The sequence below is a fragment of the Danio rerio genome, chromosome 12, assembly GCF_049306965.1.
Source record: "Danio rerio strain Tuebingen ecotype United States chromosome 12, GRCz12tu, whole genome shotgun sequence".
NCBI lineage: Eukaryota > Metazoa > Chordata > Actinopteri > Cypriniformes > Danionidae > Danio > Danio rerio.
The window spans coordinates 19,293,786-19,315,495 of NC_133187.1; the positions used below are offsets into that span (position 1 = coordinate 19,293,786).

A 21,710-nucleotide genomic window follows, 5' to 3' on the forward strand; every position below is an offset into this window, starting at 1 on the left:
GGTTAACTAGGTAGGCTAGGGTAATTAGGCAAGTTATTGTACAGCATAATGATGGTTTGTTGTGTAGACCAGGGGTTTTCAAACTGTGACATTGAGGCGTGCACTTGAGTAAATTATGATGACGATGTTTATGCGTTCACTAAAGGGAATAAAATGATTAATGTAAGATCCACAGCTAACTATCAGGCACCTGTAGAGTTAATGCGTTCCAGTAAAATATATACAAATAAAACAAACCGGTTGCTTTTTAAAATGAATGACTGTGAATGAAAATCAAACCGGTGGGCCGTCTGACAAAAAAGTGCCCTTCTGAATTAAATGAGCAGGATGCCCATCTGGATCTTTCACTAACTTCGAAGACACTACTGACTATGCTTTTATGGTTCTCAGTAATAGTTTTTTTTTTGCCTTAATAAGACAACAATATAATTATGTGATAAGCTTTTTGAATGATGCGTCACCAGGCTATTCACGTTTCCTGCAGAGTCTTATGTAATTTTAGGTCTTTCATCTTCAATTTCTCGACTTTAACTGCAGTTCGGCAGTTTAACTTCCACTCATGAACATTTCATTCAAGCTTCCATGACAAACTTATTTTAATTCATACCGCATGTCAAATGGAAAGAAAAAACAACAACTTCCGTGTGTGTGTGTGTGTGTGTGTGTGTGTGTGTGCGCGCATGTGTGTGTGTGTGCGGTCCTTTACTGACAGCCGTGTGTGTGAGTCTAGTCAAAAAATGCAGCGAGATGTGATGGTACATGCATAACGGTAATAGTTTGATTGCGGTGTTTACTTCAATATTGTCACTAATATATGCATACTCCACATGTCTTAATTCCATTTCTGTTTAGTTCAGTTATGACTTTAGTCGGATTAAGGAAATCAAAAATCACTGTTTAAATGGTAGACTCTTAATCAGAGTATGGTCTTAATCATATTAAAGTATTGTTGCCCACATAAACGTACTCAATGGTCGAGTCAACCACACCGTCAGGGCTCTGTGAACTTGGCTTTGCGAAGCAGCATTTTTTTGTATGTATGTACATCAAAAGCAAGTATGCTATAGCCCACACTTATCGACATTGGAAGATGATTTACGGTTAGTAGTGTCAGGAATCCGACCAGATTAGCATGTTGTCCTCACAGAAACAGGCTCAGCCATCACACTGAATCAGGTAAGCTATATATATAGCTATATATGCTTCAATGTAATTAATTCTACACACTTTAAATGCATTCAAGTAATATGTGAATGTGATATATATATATATATATATATATATATATATATATATATATATATATATATATATATATGCAACAGAGCAAATACAATTTTACTGTTTTTACGATTTTTGTTCTGGATAAAGTGGACTGGATTAAAAGCAGTTGTAAATCTTTAAAAACAATTTTAGGGTCCATTTTTAGCCTCCTTAAGAATATTTTCCTGACTGGACTCCAATGATTTGCTTAATTATCCTACAGTAACTTGCCTGGGTTACCTATTTAAACTAGTTAAGCCTTTAAATTGTACTTTAAGCTTAATACTACTATCTTGTAAAACAACATGAGATAAGATAAAATATCTACTGCTATCATGGCAAAGACAAAAGAAATTAGTCAAAAAAACTATTATGCTTTAAATTGTGTTAAAAAAATCTTATAACCAGCACTTATGAAATATTTAACTTAAACAAGGAGCTAAATAATAAAGTTATGTCAAATATGTTAGAAAAAAGTGGCCTAGAATATAGTAGATTACATTACAGACTACAATTTTTATAATGTAATTCGTTATCAGAAACAAACTACACGTTATGTGATTCAGTACCATAAAAGTCAATGGCTTTCAGTTTTCAACATTTTCCAAAATATTGAAAAAAGAAAGAAACTCAAAACAGTTTTGGATTGTTTATTGCTAAATAATGATGGAGTAAATAATGTCACAATATACATGGAAATAAACTATCTGTTTAAGTTCATTAAAAGTCACAAAGACATACTATAATGTTATAAAGCATTTATATTCCAATGAAAGTTTTTTTTTATTTATATATTCTCAAACAAACCTACAAAAAGTAGCATCACGATGTCCATAAAAACAAGCAGCAGCAACTGTTTAAATTGAAAAGGAAAATTAGACTTTCTGCCTCACCTCAGGTTCAGTGTGCCGCGGGAACAGTGAGGTTGTCAGGTATTTGTACAGAATACGCATGTCATCCTGCTCTAGACCACTCCTACAAAATGAAAAACAAAAGCGTCTTACAAATTTTGGTAGCTTGTAGTATGCTATTAAGAGGCAGTTTAAATGAATTGAGAAAAAGACAAACAACATTCTTAAAAACAATTTAACATTCTTAAACAGGCTTAAAGACAGGTACTTCTGAGAAAGCAATTTTTTAAACAAGACAGGAAAGTCATGTTGTGAATTCAACAAAGAGGATTAAAAGTCAAATTTGTCAAGTGTCTATCTGGATCCCTGTGCCATACAATTTGCGATTAAGAAGCTTTGGCTTCAGCGCTTTATTGTGTCCCTGCAACCTCAGCTCTCAGCCTTTATGTCCTCTACACTCAGTTATTTAAGGTAAACCCTCATTCATGTTAGGCATTTGCAGTAGGGGTGATTTTTAATTAAGATTATAATTTTGCTTTGTCTACATAATCATTTCAAGTATGATCCAGATGATCAGAAATATTTTTTGTAAAAACATCACACAATATCTTCATTATTGTATAGCAGTAGGTGCTTGTTTTCAGAAACATTTTTTGTTGTGCTGGTTAAAAGTCTCTTCCCATTCCAACAGTAATGATTAAAGTAAATGATCCAAATCTATTTATATGTATTTTTATATTCTGGGTAAGGAATAAGACTGAAAAAAAATTTCATCCAATTAAATATTGTTGGGCAGACATCTCCCATAATTCTGATAAGTAGCCCAAAATGTAGATTTGAATGCTTCTGTGCTTCTCTGTTCTGTGCTCCAGTGGATTCGCGCCGCACGTTCATGTGCATACGAGACACATGAGATCACAGCTTTAAAATCAAATGCAGAATCAAATCTTTTAAAAATCCTGAATCAATGTTGGGAGTTACTTTTGTAAGCTGGAGGAAGGATGACACCATGGCTGATGCATTTCTTTTAGACAGGTAATATGTTTTAAAAGTGTTTTAGTCACGCAAAGCTTATATAGATGTTTTTGCTATGAATGGGTTATATGCACAGAAGTGTTGTTCAGCCACTTAAATCTTCCGGTAAAAGATTATTTTACTGATTAGTATTATGAAAGAATATTTTCAGTTTCATAAGGGACTTTTTACAGCATCAATAATGTAGGTTATTTAGTTTAACAACAAAACTTAAGTAAATAGCGCTATTCCGCCTAGCCTGCTTTACTGAGGTAAAGTTGCTTTCATATTCACATCACATTGGCTCTTTTTTGAACAATGTCAACCTGTGACGCGCTCCCTATATTGTTTACCATGCTACTCTGAATATTTGCTCTAAAATAGGATGTGAGTATTGCTTAGTATTGTGTAATCCTTGCATGCTGCCGGCCAACTACTACTACATTTTTAACTGGCGAATGACATGCACTAGTGGGTTAACTGCTGTCATGCCCGCATTTATGTTTCAGGAGGTGTGGCTTTGGACAGCAGGGGTGGAACTGTGTTTCGAAGATATAATGCTAGCTGGTTAGCATTTTGGCAGATCACCTACTGCACCTTTAAGTTAGTTTAAATGCTAGTATAGTGCTCCATTTTGAAAAATAGTAAAAAAAAAAAAAAATAATAATAATAATAGTAAAATAAAATAATAATTAAAAAGCCCCTTTTTGTAATCTTTGTGAAAAAATATTTGCCACTCATTCAAGAATGCTAATTCATCAATAATTAAAAAGGCTAAAGGTGCACCCAACATAACACACTTTCCAACAGTATGTGAAAAACAGTAGGAATGCACAATTTTGGAAAAAGTATATTGGCATATTTCAACTTTCTGTGATTTATATTGCAATTTTTCACAAGATAATTAATTTATATTTTTTGATTGGGATGATTTTAAAGGGGAGTGCATAAAACATAATCAACAAATTACAAGCAAAGATAAATAAAGTAGAGCAAATATACAAATGAAAGAGTCTAACAGTATTCAGCTCCAGAAATAAAATAATCAAATATACAATAAAGCTGTATATTCTTCTTTGTGTAAAAGATTAAATAAAATCAAACTTTGCTAAAGCTTTAAACGTACTAATTACTACCTTGTGCCAAAATGCTTTAAACTTACTTAAAATGTTTACACAGACCTTTAAAACGCAAGCAACTGATAAACTTTTACTTTATTATAGTTAAACTGAGATGATTCCAAAACTCTCATGTGTTCGGATCTGTTGTACTTGGTTAACTATAATCCTGACTTCACACTGCACATCCTGCGATGTGACTATTAGGTATTCACATATTGCGATATCACTAAAAAAATTGTATGTGAGAAATACCTGTTTGACATAGTACTTCCCTCGAGATTCTGCACATCCAATAGGCACTACAGTCTGTCTGCATGAGAGAATTTATGAATGGGAGAGCAGCAGCTCAACTAATATGGGTAGGTCATGACAATGATAAATGACAAATGCAGTACTTCTGAATTCCATAATACTCATATTCATATTACATAGAACATACTTACATTACAGTCAGGAAGTAAATAAAAATTTAAAAGTAGTGCCTACTACTTGAGAAGTATGCAATTTTAGCATGGCAATTTTTGCCATGCCACAGAACACAGTCGGTAGTCTTGCATTAATAACCAATATGATTGTGTACAGAATGTGGGCGACCAATGTGTGATATTGTGGAGTTTTTATAGATGTGGTGCGGCCCAGCACTTTTCGTCAGGTGTATGATCTGGTTTAGTCTTTAAATCCGTCTCTGAATTACTCAAACTTATGTTTTTTGAATCAATACATTGACATTTTTGACAAACGTCCATTCAGATATTTGTGAACAGGTAAATTAATAGGTTAAATTAACCCTTTTTTTAAACAAAAGCTCTGTTTAGTTGCTCATCCAACTTTGTGTTTTAAAAAAAATTCTATTTTCAATTTAACCAGAATTGTGCAGCTGCGTTACAACAATATATAGCTACAGGCCACCATAAGAATCTATTAAAAGTGTCATTTTAATATGGACATTAAAGTATGGTTTCTTTGCCATTTTTTCATGACATTCTGAAAATATTAATGAATGATCTGCCAAATAGATTTTTTTTGCAGACCAAAGAAGGAATGTAAACAATTGAAGACAGAATTAATAGCCCTCCAGTATATTTATTACCATAATTTAGAATTAACATATTAACACACACATTTCTTATAACTGATTTCTTTTTTTTTATCTTTGCAATGATGACAGTACATTATATTTTACTAGATGTTTTTTAAAATACTAGTATTGGGCTTAACTCTTTAACTACCCAACCAAGAAAAAAATGTTTGGATTGCATTTCTTAACTATTAATGTCGCTAGTAAACACGCTCAATGCATTTTTTTAACATCCAATAATTTCTAAAATATAAGCCTCTACCAAATGGTTGATATGTCGGTTCATTGTAAAAGTACCAAACTTAATTCATATACTATGAAAAATTGGAAAATATGAAGTGTAAGACCAATTTATTTAAAAAAAACTATCAAAATAAAACATTTTTGAATATTAAATCATCTTTATTTTTGGAAGTATGCCATAAAATATTTCAGATTCTCATTTAACATGTTTTCTTTTTACAGTAAAACCAAAATCAAGTGTAGTTTGTTGGATTTTTTTGTAAACCAAGAATGCTGTGTGTGTAAGCCATTATTTAAAACAGTCATTCTTTAAATGACTTTAACAGTCATTATTTAAAATAGTCTAAATATTGTTAACCAATATGGTAGAGCAGGCAGTTAAAGGGTTAAGAAACATTCAACTTAACTAGGTTAATTAGGGTAACTATGCAAGTTTGGGTAATAAGCAGGGCCACACGAAATCTCCGCAAAAATTTTTAGCCCATCGTTAATTCTATTTATTTACTTGTGTAAATGTGCGTAAATTTATATTTATTCATTTTTAAAATAAATTTTAGTGTTCTTACTGACTAATATAAACATGTTCATTTGTTTTATTTATAATACAGTTTGTAAAGTATTTTTTTCTGTCATTTAGTAGATATGTTATATGAAAGACTTGCTTTACCAAATAAAGTGGATGCAATTAAACTTGCATTGTAAACATTTAATAAAAAAGGTATAAAAGGTTAAGAAGGTATTTTTTCTATTTATTTCATATATTAAGGTTTTAGTTATGATACTCCCAAAATCCTTCCACATAAATCTGCAAATTTTTAACAAAATTCTGAGCAGAAATAGTAAAAGATGTTCACAGATTCTGGTTGGGCTGACAATTAGGCAAGTCATTGTATAACAATGTTTGCTAAAGAGGGATAATAATGTATTTTTTTAATTAATTAAAAACTGCTTTTATTCGAGCCCAAATAAAACAAATACGTCTTTATCCAGAAAAAAAAAAACATGTTATAGGAAATACTGTGAAAAATTCCTTGCTCTGTTAAACATCATTTGGGAAATATTTGGAAAAAAAAAAAAAAAAAAAATTCACAGGAGGGCTAATCATTTTGACTTTGACTGTACACACAAACAAAATGAAGGTAAACAAATAATTACATGATTTTAGTTTCATTTAGAACAATTGTGAAAAGAAGGAATAGATTGACAATCACCAGATCAGCTGGTCGTTGTATAGGAAGGCTGTGTATTTCACCAAACTCAGGCTTTCTTCTACTCTATTGACAAATGACTGGATCTTCAGATAGGTCATCTTGTCCAGAGGGAAAAAACTGATTCCTCCGAACACATCCAGCAGATCACATGACTGGAGATGAAGCGTCTGCAGATACTAAAACAGAAGAGAGAACTGTAGTTTAACTTAAACCATAAAACTAAAATAAAATCCACCGAATCCAAATAGAATCGCACCGAATACACTGAATTAATTTGCCTTAATTAAATAATCAAAACTATTTATAATTATAATACAATTAGTTTTAGAAGTATTGTCTGTTTTGATTCCTTTTTGTGTCCTTTATTGTACATTTTATTAATATGATGATGTACTGTATGTATATTACTTATATTTCAAAGTCATGTCAATAGAGCAAATTGAATAAATTTGAGAGAGGGAAAGAGAGAGAAAGAGAGAGAGTGCACGAGAGAGGGAGGGGGGGGCAAGAGAGTGAAAAAGTGAGGCTCTGAAAGCTTTCTCTTGGTGCAAAATTTCATGCAAATTGTTTTGGATCCAAATGATTTTTACATAAACCCAAATCAAGTTTGTCAAGTTTGCATGGACATACAATCTTCAGACCATCAGAACTTGCACCGTGTACACCTGCCTTAACTTAAACTTACAATAAATTAATTAATTAATCAATTTAAACTAAACCGTAAAAAATATCTGTTAATTTGCAGTTTCCATATTTTGTTTTCTGTGCATTTATGGTTGTGAACTTTTGATGTTGATAATTCAACTCTACAGTTTAACAAAGTGACTTTTATTGACATTAAGGTATTTCGAAATAATATAATGTATAAGAAATAACATATACCCCCGGTTTCACAAACAAGGTTTAAGGCTAGTCAAGTTAAATTGCATGTTTGAGCTGTCTCAACTCAAAATAACTTGCAGTGAGATGTCTTAAAATACATCAAAGTCTTTTTTTTGTTTCCAGGTGCACACCAGTAATATATTTTTCTAAGGCCATTTTTATAAATGTGGCTTAAATAGCCTAATTTAACTAAGCCTTAGTCCTGGCTTAATCTAAGCCCTGTTTGGGAAACTGGGCCAAAGAGAAATAAGCCTGTAAAATAACAGAAAAAGTTCTGGCAGTTTATTACAAGGTTTTTGCACAGTAACATACAACACAAACACAGAGAATATATCACTTTAAACTATTATAAATGTTCAAAAAAAGTCAGTATATGCAACTTTTCAAGGATAAAAGTTGTCAGAAGCAAGATTAAGGTCTCATAATGAGATTCAAAAGCATAAATATTAAAACATGAATCACAATATATGGAAAACTGTTAATTAATAAGATATTTTTTTACAGTGGAGAAGCAACAAAATGACAAATAACAAATCTATAAAAGTAAAACAAAAACGGCAAATTTTAAAATGAAACTACCAAAAAACAAAAGAGAAAGCATTCAAACTATTAAAAAAATATACACAGATACACAACACTATGATAAAACTAATTCTGAATTAAGCATTGTCACATTTATTTTACAATAATACCTCATTACTGAGTAATTAGAAATGCACAGATTGCAATTTTCTCGGCTGACTTCTGTTTTTTGGGGAGGAAGTATGACTTGCCCATGCAGATTATTGTCAATTCAGATTTTCCATAAACTATAACAGAGATTATCTGTAAAGACATGGATCGGGCTGATGCTAACAATATGGACAGACCAGTCACTGGTCAAGTGTATCATGCAAAAAAAACAACAAAAACAAAAACATCTGATTCCATCTTGGCCAGTTGATCATTGCAACTCTACTAGTAATATATATTTCCATAATAGTTATCGTATAATAAAGCAGGACACACATACAAAACGCTACAGATAAGCCCGGTATAATACCAGGACTGAAAATCTGTTTCTGAAGAAAGTCCGGAACAACACTATGACGGCAAACATGGATGAAATTACCAAAGCATCCCTGATAAGGCTGACGTAAATGTAATTTGACAGCTGGGTTGCAGACCTGGTGTGACTTTGCACAGCAGTCAGTGACATTTAACCGAAGGCACAAATTGCACTTTCACTGAGAGCTTGAGGGCAGATCTCGGGTTAGGGAGGGGGTGACGCCAAGGGTTTCCCTTGACCCAAACTGAATTATTCAGACAGGTGAGTAAGCATGATGCCCTCAGCAAAGAAATCTGAACCGAAGAACCAATAAGACAAACACAGACAAATGAGATTGTCAGGCCTCTAACGTCACCAGAAAAACTAGCATCTCACATCTGAAACACTGGAGGAGATTGTTCTCTTTGCTTCACTGTTTAAATTTATCTAAAAAGATAAAATTAGAAGTAAAATTCTCTAAATATCTCACAATAAAGGCTAATATTATAATACTAATAAAACAATCTTTAAAGCATAAACACATGTATGTTGCTTTTAAGACACACATCTGAACACACTTCACAGAGCAAAGGTATATAGTGTCTACCTTTTTATCTGATTGAAGGATAGAGTTCACTTAATTAATACTTTATTTACCCTGTAAAAGAACTTTTCGAGCTTTTGGGTAAGCAGTTCCACTCCACCAGCCTCAAACGCCCTGCTGAACGTCCCGTTGAAGAGCTAAAGATCATCAACCACAACAAAAATAACTGTTAGAAACATCAGATGTTTTCTGTGTGGAAATCAATGTGAATGATGAACGGATAAATAACAGAGTCACGAGTGTTTACCTTATACATGCTGTAGCACTGCTGTAGTACAGACCCATAAACTGAATCCTAAAACACAAACAACAGGAAGACTCAGACTACATTTTGTGTAGCGTTTTAATTTCAGGCTGTTTTTATTAATATTCAGTGAAACAGTTTCACTGGAATATTATTAGAATAAAAAATACCCATATCAATATCTATTTTGATCACATTGATGTATTTATTTATTAAATATTTCTGTAGTGGCATTTCATTTATATTTCTGTTGTGGCAAATCTGAATTTTCTGTTTTTTTTATATATTAAATTTTGCTAATAATTTATTCATTTTAATAATTAATTTGTAATGAATGCATTTTTTTATCTTTTATTAATTATCAATACTGAAAACCCATTATTATTTTTACATGAGTTATTATCATCTAAAATATTACCAATATTAGAATTTATTTAGCCATTCAATTAAGATAAAAAACAAATTATATTATCCAATTATGTTGGTACGGATACACAATAAATTTGCATGCCCTTTACTATTATTATTATTAATAATAATAATAATAATAATAATAATAATAATATCTAAAATAATAAGTTCATACTAATTTGGTGCTTCCATTCTATGTTTTTATTGTAGTAAACATTTTTTTTTATTTGGGATGGGGATTTTTTAAAATACTAGTTATGATAAGTAATTACAATAAATCTCAGACTGCCAAATAAACAAATAAAAATAATTTTAAAGTCATTTTGAGTAATTTTCTAAAACATTGTAGAATAAAAATATTACTTACAATAATCTCTTCCTCTTGATATTCTACAGTGGGTGGTTTGCCATCTTTGTTGGGTTTTTCAACCATTGGATTTCGAACAACCTTGAAAAAAGAATTCAAAGTGCTTAATACATACAGTGCTAAGCATAATTGAGTACACCTCATTTTGAAAATGAATATTTGTTACCATTTCTTAGTGAATATAGGCAATGTATTTTGGTTCATTTAAGCAGAATAGATTTATTAAACAGATGTATTTATTAAAATAATATTTTACTCACTAAGCATATTTAGAAATTGAAAGATAATACAGTCAAATTCCAGCAAAATATTGCAAAAACAAATACAATCAAAATTACATATATCTAAAATATATGCACAAATACTACATTTGTATAGCTTCCTAATAAATAAATGAATTTAAAACATATATTTGTGAGGGGTGTACTTATATATCCTGAGCACTGTACTTCAGTCACATCCTGCCACACTAGTTAGATTTAATTCTATTCAATCTTCTTTGTTTGGTTTTTAAATTGTGACTAATTCTCTCCAAAACATCACAGATGCACAGTTATACCATGACCATCCAGTAATTTTCCTCTGGCTCATGGAAAAACTGTCTGTTCTTCTGAGTATGAAGGGATTTGGCTGGTTTTGTTGGACAGAATGTTCTGAAAATGAGGAAAATCTGTGTTAATAATGCTTTTTTTAATAAAGTTTTTTCATTGCTCTTGATCCCATCATTAGCAGAGTGCTAACCTGGTGAACTGAACAATGGCCTCACAGAGTCCAACATTGCGAATCTTCTCGTTCTTCTCTATTTCAATGGGGTGGTAAAACAAAATTTTCTTTTCCTCCTACAAGAGACAACAACAGCTCTATAAACATCTGATTAACATATAAAAAACAATACACCTCCATTTGTTCCCCTTTCAGGTCATTAGCAAGCCCAGATGAGTTGACACAGTGGACTGACAGTTTTATTTCACAAGAACTTCCATGTTAAGCTGCTTTGAGACAATCTACATTGTAGACACACTACATAAATAAATAAAAATAAATTAAATTTGTGTAATCTTTATTTCTCATTCTTTCACCCCAGCGCACAACAGAGACCCTACTACCATATATTTCCGAGAAAATTCAGTCAGTTTGCTACATCCACCTAATGCACTTGAAAATAGACAGTGGGCAAGCTAAAGGGGAGTGACGCATTGGAATGGAGACATTTATGAGCAAGAACAATATGCATTTGCATTTAATTTATGCATCACACAGTACTACAGTCATTATTAAACAAATATCATGTTATCATCTGTTAAACAGATGATTTTTTTGTTGAATAAATGCTTTGAAATGGGGATATTCAAACGTCAGTTGTGGGTGATGATGGGCGCAAGGCCCAACTCTCTGCCAGAGAGAGCCTGAGAGATAGGATACAATCTCTAATTGGATAATCTTTGTGCAGAAATGATGTTTATATTCATAAAAGGTCAGTTAAGTTAGTATGAAGTTAATGTTTCAATATTTTTAATGTAAAAAATAAACATAATATAAAAATTAAATTATTGTAAGGTTTTCATAAAAAGTTATTAAAATAACATTAACTTCAGGTTAAACACAATACTATATTCTGTAATTGGTTTTTAATCAAATTTAAAACAGAGTCCATTTTTATAGGAGAATTGGAGTTATGCGCCCTGTACAGAACACTATATTAATCGTGCACGAAACACCATTAATACCTAACATCTTCCATACACCTGCGTAGGCGGTACTTTTGGCGATACTTTCCAAAAACTACTGGTCTAAAAGACATCAATCAAAATTTGGATTGTGCAACAGGTATGCACCCAGAGAATGATCACACAAACATGCTTATCTGGCTTTCAATGATGGAGGAGTGTACGGAACATGGTTAGTCTACGTTAGTTGTGTCTTCATTTTCACATATGCACTTGGCAAATGATTTATGGCAAGTAATTTCATGTGTGTCAATTAATAATTTTGTTAATGGGATTATTTGAACCTTTGAACTTTGGTCTAAAAAGTACACAAAGTCCTCAAACTTTTTGTTTTAAATGCATTTAATGTTTGTATTGCATCATTTATTTGAGAGAGATGCAATATTGTCAATAGTATTATTTAGTTTTCCCATGACTAGAGAGAATTACACTTGTCAGCAGTCTATGGTTGGTAGGCATGGGACGACAACCGTTTTCAAGGTATACCGTGGTTTGGAAAAGTCAAGGTTTGAAAACTGCCAAAAATGTTTGTTATACCATTCCTACAGTGTTTATGCAAGTTTGTTTTTACGTTTTGTTTTATGTTTTTTTAGGACAACAGTGACTCCAGCAGAAAGGAACACCAAACAGGGCTTTTCAAAAAATCTGTGTTTTTGAAACTAATGAAGAGAGCAGAAGTCAATGTCATGATTCATTTTCATTATTCAGCCTGGCATGCTTACTGTTCCAAAATATTTTAAAAGTTTTTTAAAATAAAATACAAAATGTTTTTATGTTTTACCCAGACATTCAAAAGGAACTTATTTTAAAGCCGTAATCACAATACCGTGAAATTGTGATATTTTTACCCAAGGTTATCATAGTCACAATCTTATACTTCCCATGCCTAGTCTATGGCCTCAAAATGTATATGATATTTAAAAAGACAACAACATCACTATACAAAACAAAAATAAAACTTGCCTCTCCTTCCCGTGGGCCAAACTTAGGGTTATAGATGAAAAAACTGAGCAAAGACGGTGTGTACTGTTTCTCTTGCATTCCAGATGCCATTCTTGGGCTAATGAGATAATGAAAATAGAAATCAAATCATTAACACACGTGTAAACACACTCTTTATAAATTGTATGGCGTATATATCCAAATGACAACATGACAGAAGAAATACCTGATCATCAGCATTAGTGTGGTCTGTGTCAGCGGTTCCCTCTTTTTTCATTGAGCTTGGCATTCATGCCTTTTACCTAAAAAAAGCAATTATTTACAGCCGTCAACATTATAAAAAGAGCACATAAATGTACATGAAATAAATCACATAAATACAAGAAGTTTAGAAAGTAAACCTCTATTTTCTAAATGACTTAGCTTTATGTGCTAAGTAGGTACAATGTTATTTTTACATGTACTTTTGGAGCAGTCTACAGTCGAATTAAAATTATGTAGTTACATTACTTAAGTTAACAGGCTAATGAAAAGTGAATAAATCGCATGTTTCATATTTACTTGTCAAATAAACTTGTGCTGACAACGAAGTGTGTTTCTTTTTAAGACTAAAATAAACTAGTTAAACAGACACAAAAACATGAATGTGACCCATAAGGGAACTAGGAAAATGAAATTGATAACTGAGGCAATTACACAGAAAAAGGGAACCAAAAGCATCTCACTTTCCATGGAGAGAATGACGGTGGTCTGAAAAATTAGCCTTCTACTTCTAGGCTAGCTCGTTAGCTGCAGCAATAATCCGACGCTTCCTTTGGACATTTTAAAAGCGACAACTATTACAAAGGCTGTTCACACAGTTTAGGCTTACCTGTTACACCATGACAACAGAAATAAAGGTCTTGATTTGTTATCTCATGAGGGAAAACAGAGCTGAGATCACTGAATAAGATGTACTTCCTGCTCTTGACACTCGCCTGTGTGTTACAGCTACATCCACTCGGGTAGATTACATCAGCTGTTCGAACATGGGTCCGTTTCAATATCAGTCACGAACATACGAACACGCGAACTCATAAAAACATCAATTGGGAAATTTCTGTCTTGAAATATATATGTTTATTTATTTTAATAACAAAGACTTTCGTAAGACGAGGACGCTAGTACAATTTCAGTCATTCCTAAGGGGATAGTTCACCCAAAAATGTAAATTATGTCAGTTACTCTTATGGCTGGACTGGCCAAAGTGGTAATAAAAAAAAACTATCCAGTGCTTTAAGTGCAAATCAGTTGTTAGTCTGTCTTTTTCTTTACCACTAATATTTGCAATTGACTAAGTGTTGCGAATGTTAGCAGTAGTCCCCCTATATCATCACATTAAACACTACACACACTACACATATTATTTTAATTCAATGAAATTCAAGTTATTTATAGTGCTTTTCACTATTAATGTCGCTCCACAGCATGTAATTTCATAACAGTCAAAATCAGAAAAGTTAGGAGTTGTGTATAGGGTACACACATTTATTTATTTATTTATTTGTTTGTTTGTTTGTTTATTTATTTATTTATACAACAGTTTTGTCTGGTTCTGGAATGTGCTTGGCTGATAGTCGTGCGATATTCTGCAAATAACAGCACTCGTCCAACCTCTTCACCCATTACCCTTGTGTATTACTCCACCCGCAACCCCGTAGCGAATTGCAGAGGACATTCTACAGTTTGACAAATATTGCAGCTGTTGGACAACAAAATTAATTTTTGAGGCTTTTTTTTAGTCGAGAATGTAGTTGTTTAAATAGCAACTATGCAGTTTATTTAGAAGGATAGTGCCTATTTTTAAATATTTATCATTTTGGAGCATCGGATTTAGGCTGACATCAACCTGTCTGAGCAGACCAAAGAAAGCGACAGTTGACATTCCGCCACAAGATGGCAACAGAGACAGAATAATAAGTCCTTATGGGAGAAAAACAGTATTTTCTCAGCATAAATTTTAAACTACAGCTGAAAAAAATCATTATAAATCAGGTAAGTGACATTCTATACTCGATCTCTCTCTTTTGTATTTTGTATTGCTGTTTTTATACTACAGAAACTGGTAGTGTTTGGTGTGCTCTAGCTTTTTTCTGTAAACTGTAAATTCTGTAAATCTCTGTAAACTGAGGGCAAGTCGTTCAGCCTTATAATCTTAAAATTTGATCAAAATCAACTGTTTTGTTGTCAATTTAGACATTATGCTAGAGAATCATTCAAATACTAGCTCTAAAGTAACGTTGAAGTAGCAACAGTTTCTGCTGTTCTGACGTCAGCTGCAGAAGTGATGAGGAGTGGAAGAAAGTAGTTCCTTGTACAAATGGGTTTTTAAGACTCTCTGTGTTTGATTTTCTTTTTTAAACACACAATTATGCCATCGAACTGTTGTATAAATGCAATATCACACTCATAGCAGTGCTATATGGCTGTATATTGGCACTGGTGGAAGGTATTAAGGCAATCGGCCTGTGGCCTCGAGCCAACATATGCCTCCCACCAGTGCCGATATACAGCCATATCAAACTGCTACTGGTGTGATTTTGCTCACACACACACTCATATATATTAGGTCTAAGTCAAATATTGTCAAATTCAAGTCAAATATATACGAAAAAAATAAATAAATACATACATGTTTCTTTAGAATTGCAGTGTATATGTTCTTTTGGATAAAGGCGCCTACTAAAATGTAAATTTACAAGTGGTAATTTAGCACCAAGTTAGAAACAATTTTGTTTGTACAGCATGAAGAATAATTGAGGATGAGGCTGATGATCCTGCTGAAAGGGAGATATTAGGGAAATTGAGGAAGTGAAAAAGCAAGAGAGGACAATCTTAAACAAAAAAGCCTTTAACTACTTTGCACAGCAACAGCCTAGATATCATTTTCACTACCACAACAAAACCCAAAAGAAGTCTTTCCCATCTTCAGCAAAGACAGAATTTAGTAGGAAATGGCTAACACACAGTGAAGAGTCACAATCTTTATACTCTTTTTTTTCAGTCTTTATACTTGTGAAATTTCCCAGCCTAAAATTGTCTCATCAGTTTTTTTTTTTGTTTTTTTTGTAAATCTGATGAACTCTGGAAACTGATATTGACATCTATAGTATTTGTTATTAAGTAACTATAGTTTCCAGCATTCTTTAAAATATCTTTGTTCGTGTTCAAAAAACTCATATTGGTTTAGAACTACTCAAGGGCAGAGTACATGAGTAAATGATGGCAGAATTTTCATTGTGATGTGCAATTCAAACTAAATTTCACTCAAATGACTTTCAAACCATTGCAAATGATGAAAACAGTTTGCCTGTGAGAAAAACATCAGAATGATTCAAAAACTAATATACCTTTTTAGTCCATTGATGATTTAATGTAAAAACTTTGACATTTCATGGGGGAAATGTATTCATTAATGAAAAGCATATCATGATTTAAAAAAATATTTTGTGTTACACATATGCTCAGTTTCCTGGGAATTGCCTTGACGTTTACAGTGTAAGTTAAAATTCTCAAATTGTAAAGTTCTGTAAAGTTACTTTGTACATTAAATTCTTGGAAAACACTATGATCATTGTCATGACCCCAATGTATGACTGTGTCCACTTATGTAAGAAATAGTTTGCTTCAGATTATCATAAATTAACCTTCTACGTGTCAGAGAAGAGAATCGCAGTGTCTGTTTGCATAATGTGTAATAGTTAACATTGTGCTTTTTAAAAAATATTTTCTAGAGTTCTGCTTCTCATATGCTTTTAAAGTATATTTAATTGTAATAATTTGCATCTGCTAAAATACCTAAACAAAATATGGTTCTTTGACATTTTAGTCACTGTGTTCAGAATATATCCAAAGATTTATAAAGAGTGAATAGTATTTTTTTTTTTTTTCGGGTGAACTATACCTTTAAAAATGGTTTTGTACATGGCTGAATATAGAATAATCTACATGTTGCACTTTGATTGTTAACTGCAAAAATCTTTGTCAGCAGATTTACAAATTTAAAAGGGACAAATATGCTTTTTTCCTTGTAATTCCAAAATGTGTTCACTTGGAAATTTGCTAATATTTTTCACTGGTTAAATTATTTTATAAAATAAGTCACTGCAAGCATGGAATTATCGTAAAACAGCAATACTGACTTTTTTAAACTAACTTAAGCAGACTGTCAAAAATGTCTTTTTGGCTGTTATCTGTATAAAATATTGTTAAGGAGCCATTTAATGCTTATATCAAAAGTTTATCATAGCAGTGATCGATAATTATCCTTAGAAAATAGCTTTTTTTTATTATTATTCTACCCCTGAGATTAAAAGAGTTGTTATTCAGCAATGCGTTTTTACAAGCACTTAAATATACACTCACTGTCCACTTTAGGTACCAGGTTGGACCCCCTTTTATCTTTAGAACTGCCTTAATCCTTCCAGGCATAAATATAACAAGAAACTGAAAATATTCCTCAGAGGTTTTGGTTCATATTGACATGATAGCATCACGCAGAATGACATGGTACGTTATCCTGCTGGAAGATGGGTAAACTGTGTTCAAAAGGGAATGGACACGGTCAGCAACAATACTCATGTAGGTTGTGGCATTGAGATGATGCTCAATTGGGTACTAATGGGCCCAAAGTGTGCCAAGATAATATCCCTCACACCATTATACCACCACCACCAGCCTCAACCATTGATACAAGGCTGGATGGATACATGCTTTCTTGTTGTTGACTGCAAATTATGACCGTACCATCCGAATGTTACAGCTGAAATAAAGACACATCAGACCAGGCTTCCATACTTCTATTGTCCAATTTTGGTGAGCCTGTTGAATTGTAGCCTCAGTTTCCTGTTCTTAGCTGACAACAATGGTACCCGGTGTGATCTTCTGCTGCTGTAGCCCATCCGCCACAAGGTTGGATGTGTTGTGTTCAGAGATGCTCTTCTGCATACCTTGTAACGAGTGGTTATTTGAGTTACTGTTTTCTTTCTATTAGCTTGAACCAGTCTGGCCATTCTCCTCTGACCTCCATCATCAACAAGGGATTTGTACCCACAGAACTGCCTCTCCCTGGATATTTTATCTTTTTCGGACCATTCTTTGTAAACCCTATATATGGTTGTGCATGAAATTACCAGTAGTTTAGAAGTTTCCGAAATACTCAGATCAGCCCGTTTGGCACCAAACAACCATGGCACATTCAGTCTTTTAAATCACCTTTCATCCCCATGCCGATGCTCGGTTTGAACTACAACAGATCATCTATGTATGTCTATGACTATGTCTACATGCCTAAATGCATCGAGTTGCTGCCATGTGATGGGCTGATTAGAAATTTGCAGTTGGACAGGTGTACCTAATAAAGTGGCCAGTGAGTATATATATCATTTTTGGTCACACTTTACAATAAGGTTCATTAGTTAATGTTAATTAATGCATTTACTAACATGAACAAACAATGAACAATACATCTACTACTGTATTTGTTCATGTTAGTTAACGTTAGTTAATGAAAATACAGTAGTCCATTGTTAGTTTATGTTAACTCATGGTGCATTAACTAATGTTAACAAGCATGGACTTGGATGTTAATAATGCATTAGTAAATGTTCAATTATGATTAAGAATTAATTTGCTGCTTCATCAAACTACTTATTTAAATGACCTGAAATAACAGTTCCTTAGTTTTTATAATTTTTTTTTTATTTTTTTGTACAACTAAATTGTTTTATGTTTAATCAGCTTAAAATTGTAAAGAAAAATTAAGTAAACTAAAATGATTTGCATTGGGACAACATAAAGGTGTGAAAACCAGCATTTTTTTTACATTGTGTCTTGAATAAGCTACGTATATTGGCTTGAAAATGGAAACCTGCAAGTGTAACAAACGTACCATTTTACGTTAAAAACATATAGCTGCACGAAGAATAAACTTCATGGTATAATTGCTGTGTAATCTTCTCCATTAGTTGTTTGTTAAATCCAACATATTAGGCAATGCACACTGGGATTATCTCACTGGAACCGATGCCATTAAAGCACATGTTTGCCAGGCTCATTTTGATCTCCGGCTTCACTGCAGAAAGGGGATAATCAGAAGCCAGGATTGATGCGGCATTTTCAATTCCATTGTTCTAATGGGCTGAGCGGTAACCTGAGCGGGATATCCTTGCCATTCAGTATTGAGAGGCCCTCTTCACTGAAACTTACACCTGCTCTCGGTGTCTGTGCCTTTTGTACCTACTTTCTCTGCTTTGAATGTGAACTCTCTTCTTTTCAGGCTTTGGTTACATCTAGGATTTGATGGCTCATATTCTGTCTTTATTGATTAGGAAAAAAAATATCAAATGCACTGCTTGCGAATCAAAAAGAACAAGGAAAATGCCTTGATTTAAAGCTATATCAGGTGCTATTATGTCTCCATTTACACTGCAAGGAACTAGATGTTTGCGTTATGTTGCATGAAATAGCATGAAATATAGAAGTTGTTTACAAATGTATTCTTTTTTATGGATACTCACAAGTTTAGGAACATAACTAGTCCTCTGATATATCAGTTAGTGAAATTATCTGAAATAAAAAGCCAGGTATATTTGCTGTTTTGTGATATTTCTGAGGACCTAGGAACAATTTTTGATGCACTTAAATTACTTATGTCAATATTTTGTTTCGTCATTAAAAGTCTCCCGTTGTCATTAACAGAAGAGTAACAACATGGGTGGGATCCAAATGCAGCTTTAATCAAGTGTCAAGGCAGCCAAGGTTCAATACAGGAGCAGACAGTATTATGCGGATAATCCAAAGAATAAACAGTGAAACAGCTAAAGGGTTTGAGGCAAGCAACAATCAAAAAACAGCAAAAAAAACAAAACAAAAAAAAAAAACAAACAAATAAAGGGTCAAAAACTTAGTATGACAAGTAAAATGCTTTGTAAACTTCAAAGTTGAAACAAGACTCAGCCACAGATGTGTGTGAATGGTATATATTAGGAGGTAAACTGAAACCAGTGTGTGACTGCAGAGCATGATGGGACTTGCAGTTCGTCTAAATGACAGGGAATGCTTTCCAGCCGCCTAAAAATCAACACAACTGGCAATCATAACACTCACACATTGAGGTGTATATAATATTTTATTTAAATAATCAAGGTACTCGAAAATATTGTTGAAAAAATAATAATTTATTCACATTGTTTTAACATTGAAAGCATATACACATCTACACCAGGTGTCGATAAACAAACCTCTGAGTTCACTCAAAACTATCAATTCAGCACCTGATTAGATAAATCTTTTAATTATCTTTCAAAAGAAGAAGTTTAGTCTTCAGATTGGCTTTCAAGTAATGATGATCTTGTGATACTGTAAAAAAGTGGGCTGTTGTGATTTGGGGCAGAGATCAATATACTGAAGAAGCCTTGCGACAACTACAGGGTAGTTAATGAAATTTGACTTGAATAAAAACTACTGACTGATTTATTGACACATGTTAAGACATAATTTCAGTTTTTTACACGCTGCTTTTAATATATATATATATATATATATATATATATATATATATATATATATATATATATATATATATATATATATATATATATATATATATATATATATATATATATATATATTAACCAAGAGACCCCATTATTAGTCAGAATGGGGCAATAAAACTATTTAAGTAGTTTTCATCCCCAAGGTTGACATTTCCCTTTTTATACAATTTTAGAGGTTAAAAAGAATTTGTGAAAGAAAAGGAGGACTTTGATTTTAAGGCCTAATATATCCAGAGATTTAAAGAACAAGGTTATAAGAAAAATTTAGTGATTTATAAAGCATCTGATTAAGCTAAGAATATTAATAGAGATCAGATTTTGGTGCGAATTCTGTTTATTGTGAGAATATGGTTAAGACAAATGTATTTGTATATGTAACAACAGGTCATTGGGTAGCGCTGTCGCCTCACAGCAAGAAGGTCGCTGATTTGAGCCCTGGCTGGGTCAGTTGGCATTTCTGTGTGGAGTTTGCATGTTCTCCCCGTGTTCACATGGGTTACCTCCAGGTTCTTCGGTTTACCCCACAAGTTCAAAGACATGTGTTATAGGTAATTAGGGTGTGCTTAAAAATTGGCCTTAGTGTATGTGTGTGAATGAGTGTGTTTGGATGTATCCCAGTGATGGATTGCAGGTGGAACAGCATCCGCTGCGTAAAACATATGCTGGATAAGTTGGTGGTTCATTCCACTGTGATGACCCCAGGTTAATAAAGGGACTAAGCCGAAAAGAAAATGAATGAATGACCAAACATCAGGTCATTAAAAATGTACTCATTTACTCACTCTTAACTTATTTCAAGCCTGTTTCAGTTTCTTTCTTCTTATCAACACAAAAGAATATATCTGGAGGAATGTTGAAAAAACTGATAACCATGGACTTTCACAGTATTTGTTTTTCCTACTAAAGATATCAATGGTTGAGGTTGCAACAAACAAACTCATGAAGGTTTGGAACCGCTGGAGGGTGAGTAAAATGATGACAGAATTTTTATTTTTGGATAAACTACAGTTGAAGTCAGAATTATTAAACCCCCTTAAATATTAGGACCCCCTGTTTATTTTCCCCCCCAATTATTGTTTAACTAAGATAAGATTTTGTTCAACACATATCTAAACATAATAGTTTTAATA

At 32.8% G+C, this 21,710-nt stretch overlaps 1 protein-coding gene across 3 annotated transcripts in view; it reads right to left on the bottom strand.

The window, feature by feature from the left end:
* Nucleotides 1-13,971, bottom strand: part of ccz1 (CCZ1 homolog, vacuolar protein trafficking and biogenesis associated) — a 56,671-nt gene extending 42,700 nt beyond the window's left edge. Inside the window, exons 1-10 of one of the 3 annotated variants that reach the window (XR_012387500.1) lie at nucleotides 13,857-13,971; nucleotides 13,212-13,287; nucleotides 13,007-13,103; nucleotides 11,058-11,155; nucleotides 10,876-10,969; nucleotides 10,317-10,397; nucleotides 9,542-9,589; nucleotides 9,348-9,431; nucleotides 6,782-6,957; nucleotides 1,224-2,238 (exon numbers count right to left, since the gene is read on the bottom strand). Coding sequence is in view for 2 of the 3 variants with exons in the window: in XM_017358438.4 (XP_017213927.1) it covers nucleotides 2,157-2,238; nucleotides 6,782-6,957; nucleotides 9,348-9,431; nucleotides 9,542-9,589; nucleotides 10,317-10,397; nucleotides 10,876-10,969; nucleotides 11,058-11,155; nucleotides 13,007-13,103; nucleotides 13,212-13,225 (774 nt within the window). In the remaining variant the exon portion in view is untranslated. 3 annotated transcript variants of the gene reach the window in all.
* Nucleotides 13,972-21,710: the final 7,739 nt, after the last annotated feature.